This window comes from Corvus kubaryi, unplaced genomic scaffold (assembly GCF_017639235.1).
Source record: "Corvus kubaryi isolate FWS band 111438036 unplaced genomic scaffold, C.kubaryi_AGA036_p1.0 37220, whole genome shotgun sequence".
NCBI classification, from domain to species: domain Eukaryota; kingdom Metazoa; phylum Chordata; class Aves; order Passeriformes; family Corvidae; genus Corvus; species Corvus kubaryi.
Genome location: NW_024581063.1, coordinates 1,560 through 6,782, shown reverse-complemented (window position 1 = coordinate 6,782; position 5,223 = coordinate 1,560). Strand labels below are relative to the sequence as shown.

Genomic DNA, 5,223 nt, shown 5'->3' with positions numbered 1-5,223 from the left:
GTGGGCACTGGGCTGCTGGAATGGCTGCGGGCACTGGGCTGCTGGAACGGCTGAGAGCCCTGCTGGCCCCAGCTCCTGCAGGCCCCTGCTGCTCTCCAGCACTCACAGCTGGGCCATTGCCAGCACGGGCACGGGAGCCGCTCCCCAAACTTGGCAAAAAGACCTTTCTGCCGCAGGGCCCGAGCCTCCCACCGGCTTCGGAGCGTTCTCTGAAAAACCCCCTCACGCAGGATGGCAGAGTTTGAAAAGTTCACAATTCTTGCTGTTAGCCTTCCAAAAAACCTGTGTTTAGTGTCAGCCTGGACTGCAGGCCACCCCAGCAGGCCCAGCTGCTGTGTCCCCTGCCTGGGATGGGAATTCCAGAGGCGGCAGCTCCAGCTGCTCCCTTCTCCCACCCCTCTGGACGCAGGGGGCTGAGGAAGCAGCAAACACCTCCCTGATTCCTGCAAGTCATGCAGGGAGTTTCCATCCCAGGAGCTCTGGCGTGCCTTGTGGAAACAATTTGGGATATAAATCTATGATCCACGGAGTCTCTGGAACGCAGGTTATGAAACGCAGCGACAGGATGGAAAATACCAATTGTGTCAGCACCATCCCAGCTTTCCACACAGGGAACATCCCTGTATCCCGTGGCACATCCTTACATTACTGCCCAGGGAGGCAGGGAGAAAAAACATCCACCCACTGATAAGCTGGAGCATTCCAGCCCTGGATATCCTTTCTTAAACTCCTCCTTCCCCAGCTCTTTAAATCATTCCTTAACCGCAGGAACGCTGCAGGTGCTGTTGGTGTTACCACGCTCTTGCCTCTGTTTCTGCCTCGTTTCTCCCCCACGGGGCATTTTATCCTTTCAAGGACTGTTTGGGCCCAAAAGGGCTGTGTTATTCCCGTGTTCTGCACCATTCCTGGCCTGAGCCGGGTGCTTTTCCACCCTCCTAGAGCTCATCTGCATTCCCACAGAAACACTAAGAGAGCTCTGGGAATATTTTTGGAGTGTGTCTGAAATAGTAACTCAGCGGCTGACCTGCAACCTTTTCGGTTTTAGTTTAAGCAAAACTGAAGGCAGCTGCAGTCTCATTTCCAGCTTTACCTGCATTTGGTTATTAGAGAAGCAAACTGATGGATCGATCTCCTGATTTAATTCCAGGAGACAAGCTGGAACAGTGCGACAGCAGCAGCTGAGGAAGGATGCTCACCTAGAAAATCACTGTCTACACATCACTTAAAGCGCCCGTTTTATGTAAGCTCGGCTTTTACAGTCGAAACCCAAGCAAAGCACCTAAAAAAACCCCCAGCAAGTGCAATTCTGGTTCCAAATCCGGAGTGAGGTGGAAGGCAGATGGTGGCTCCTGGGTGCCAGATTTCCCTCAGCAAGTTGGTCTCTGCAGAGTTCAGGCATGCAGCCTGTGCTCTGTGGCACTGTGGGGTGACGTGGGTGCCGCCAGCTGGAAATTCCAACTCCGCCGAGCCCGACAATTCCCATCTCCCAGCCAGGCCCCCGGTGGAACAGCTGAGGCCATCTGGGCAGGCTCAGGTAAGAGTCTCCACTCACAGGGACACCTGGGGAACCTCTGCTCCCGGCAGGGCCAGGCAGGGTTGATGTCCACGGGCTGCAGGAGCGGCTCGGCTCTCTGGGCACTCACACATGCACGGGGGGAAAGGCACTCGGGGCTTCCATCCACACGTCCCAGCAGGGCCCCGGAGCAGAATCACCCCGGAGCAGAGCGACCCCGGAGCAGAATCACCCCGGAGCAGAGTGACCCCGGAGCAGAGTGACCCCGGAGCAGAGTGACCCCGGCACAAGGCACTTGGCAGCAGGTCAGGACACAGCTCCCAGCAGCAGGGGCAGCCAACGGTGTTCACGGAGAGAGGAGAGGCTGGACTGCAGTCCCTGCAGCAGCTCAGGGCGAGGGAGGGAGGGAGGGAAGCAAACCCCCTTCCCATACGGACAAATCGTCCCAGCAGCTGGTCCCAAAGCCTGGCTCCGCACGTCAGAAGGGTTTTGTCCCTCAGAGTCCCTCGGCAGCACCGGGGACTGTCCCACGCCAGGGTGGGCAGGGTGCAGGGCACAGCGCCCTTCCCAGCAGACACATTCCCAGGTTTGTGCCAGGGCAGGAGCATTTCCCAGGATGAGAGGCTTTGCTGCTGGGGCCATGCAAGCATTCCAGCCCTCTGGGAGCCCAAAGGACACGGGAGGGCCGAGGGGCGGGGCTGAGGCTGAGCAGGTCCGGCTCGGGCACCCGGGGCCGCTCCAGCACCGCAGTCTGTCCGTGCCACCGGGGCCACCGGGGTCACCGGCCGTTTGCCCACGTGCACCAACGCTGCTCCCGTTCCCAGAGGGAAGGTCTCTGATCCAGCAGTGCCAACAGCAGCACCAGGCTTTGAGGACAGCTTTGGGAGGGGTTTCAAGGTACCCAAATAAATAATCCAATGCAGAGTTGGGGTTTTGTACCCGGTGCGGCACAAAAGGGTTGTTTAGGCACAGAGCACAAGAGCAAGCCCACGCTTTTGCTCTGCTCTTCTGTCAGCTGAGGACACTGAGAAGCCACCCAGAAGTTGTTCTCCTGTACCTCCACACTGCAGCTTTAACCCCCTCTACCTGTAGCTCATCAGCCATTTCCTCAGGCCAACGCAAGCTCTACATCTGGCTCTAAACTCTTCTCCACCCAATGTGACCACACTAATTCCCAAATCCAGCTGGGACGAGGAGCAAAGTGAAGGCAGGAATGCCTCGTCACGACCAAAAAGCCATTCTGGGCCAAGCACTCTGCTCTCAGAGCTTTGCTGCTGCACCCTGGATGGGGTGACTGAGCTCAGGCTGTGGGTTCAGCTCTGGGGAGGATGTTCCCCCCTCCTTCCATGGGCTGGGCTGGGAATGGCTGCACCACCTCAGCGCTGCTGCATCAGAGAACTCCTTAGGAACGTGCTGCTGGCCAGGAAGAGAAAGAAACACCACGACTTCATGGGAAAATCCAGACACGAAAGGTCACGTGGAACTGAAAGGGAAGGATTTATCCAGAAGTAGATATGTAACCAAAACCAGGTGAGGAGGCATTCCCAGAAACTCCAGGAGAACAGAAGAAATCAAAATAAAATGGTTAGAGCTGGGAAGAAGCCAGAAATCAAAGAGAAAGGCACTCGTGGAGAAGCCAGGGAGGCTGGAAACCTCCTACAGAACGAAGGGGAGGAGGGAACAAACACAGATCCACCAGCAGGCTCCTTTCTACCACACATCCCGAGGTTTTCCCGAGCGGTCCTACGGAGAACACACACCGAGGGCACACAGGGGCAGCACTAGAGGCGAGGAGCAGCCCACGGGGCGGGGCGGGGCGGGTGGGCACAGCACAGGGTGGCACAGGGTGGGGACACGGGGGCAGGGTCACCAGACTGCCTCTAGACACTACAGTGCCACTACTGGGGGCCGGACTCACTCTGCAGGACGCTTATAGTAGCCTGGGCTCGAATCCACGTAATGGAGGGGTTTTGCCTCAAGTCATTCCTCCTGGGGTCGTTGCTGGCCCTGCACTCGTAAGTCCCAGAGTCTTCCAAGGTAAGGCGGGTTACTCTCAGCACACTCACCCCATTGGCCCCGTAGGCAGTGTTTATGGTGACCCGGCGCTTCCGAGCGCCATCCCACAGCTGTTTGAAAGCCTCGGCGCGGTTGACTTCCGCATACCACCACTGGATCTCTGGAGTGGGGTTCCCAACCACATCACAGTACAGTTCAAAGGCGTCCCCCGTGAGCTTAGTTTCTGACATGGGCGACTTGACAAACCCGGCTGCAGGGAGGGGCAGCAGAAACGCAGTGACAGAGCGGCAGGAAACAACAGAGCTCGCACACAACAAACACAGCAGCGGGGCACAAAACACAGTTAGAGACATGGCATCGGCTGGGGCACGGCTGGGCACCCACGGCATTGGCTGGGGCACCCACGGCACGGCTGGGGCACCCACGGCACGGGGCAGGGAGTTCCCAGTCCTGCTGCTGACCCTCCCTCCCAGGGACTCCCGGCCGCTCTCACCCGTGGGAAGCTCGGGCCGGGCCAGCGTTAAGCGTTCCTTCGTGGCCAGGCAGCCGCTCTCGGAGGAGGCTTCTTCACCTCACCCAGCCACAGGGGCACGAGGGGGGAAACCCCAAAGCTGTGCCAGCTGTGAGCTCTGCTCTGACCGCCTCGCCCACCTGCTGAGGGCTCGCAGGGCGGGCAATTCCCCAGGATCCATTTTCCCGGAGGAGCTGCTGACGGCAGCTGCGGCACCGAGGGAATTTCAGCGGAGTGCGAACACTCACAGACCCAAAGGTTGCTTTGTTAGGAACCTCAGCAGTTCCCCCCCATTTTGGAGAGAGCTGCTGGCCTGACACCCCGTGCTCAGTCTCAGTATCTCCTCAGTAGGGATATCCCAAACCCTGCAGTACTCACCAGAACACACACACACACACTACACTGGCCTTCAACCCCAATCCCAAAGATATCCCTGGAAAACAGCGCTGCCCCCACGGCAGGCCCCTCCCAGAACTGCGGGATTAGGACACAGCTGGGCAGCGAGGGGAGGGACAGCTGGGAAACCTCGGTCCGTGCCAGCCCTCGCTGGTTTTAGGGTGAGGGACGAGTCAGGGGGGTTTGGGGACTCGGAGCCTTGGGAAATTCCCGGCGAGCACAGAATGCCCTCTCCATGGTTTGGCCACAGGGACACGGGAAGCTGGCACTAAAGGATGGTTGGAGCAGGAAAACCCCCCAGAGTCCCCAAAACACACGGGAAGTGTCCCCTGCTGGCACTAAAGGACAGGAAAACCCCCCAGAGTCCCCAAAACTCACGGGCAGTGTCCCTGCAGGCAGAGCAGAGGGGTGGAGCTGCAGGGAACAGCTACAGGGACACTCGAAATTTAAAAACTCACCCTCAAATTCCCTGATTTACGGACTCATGGGATCAGGGACTCCCCACGGGCACCGCCACCGGGAGGGGCTCGGCACTGAGAAACCCCAGAAAATCCCCCGGGGCGGCAGCGGCCCCAATGGCCACGACCCCCGATGGCCACAGGCCCCAATGGCCACGGCCCCCAATGGCCACAACCCCCAAAGGCCACGGACCCCAAAGGCCACGGACCCCAAAGGCCACGGACCCCAAATGACCATGGCCCCCAAATGACCAAAAACCACGACCCCAATGCCCAGCACTCCCAGCCCCAATGCCCAGCACTCCCTGACCCCAATGCCCAGCACTCCC

The 5,223-nt window shown here is 59.0% G+C and overlaps 1 protein-coding gene across 2 annotated transcripts in view; it reads right to left on the bottom strand.

The window, feature by feature from the left end:
* NPTN (neuroplastin) overlaps positions 1 to 4,099 on the bottom strand; it is a 23,145-nt gene extending 19,046 nt beyond the window's left edge. Inside the window, exon 1 of one of the 2 annotated variants that reach the window (XM_042022685.1) lies at positions 3,432 to 4,099. In XM_042022685.1, the coding sequence (XP_041878619.1) occupies positions 3,432 to 3,918 (487 nt within the window). In that variant the 5' untranslated portion in view covers positions 3,919 to 4,099. The remainder of the gene's footprint in view (positions 1 to 3,431) is intronic. The other variant, XM_042022684.1, reaches the window with a different exon arrangement.
* Positions 4,100 to 5,223: the final 1,124 nt, after the last annotated feature.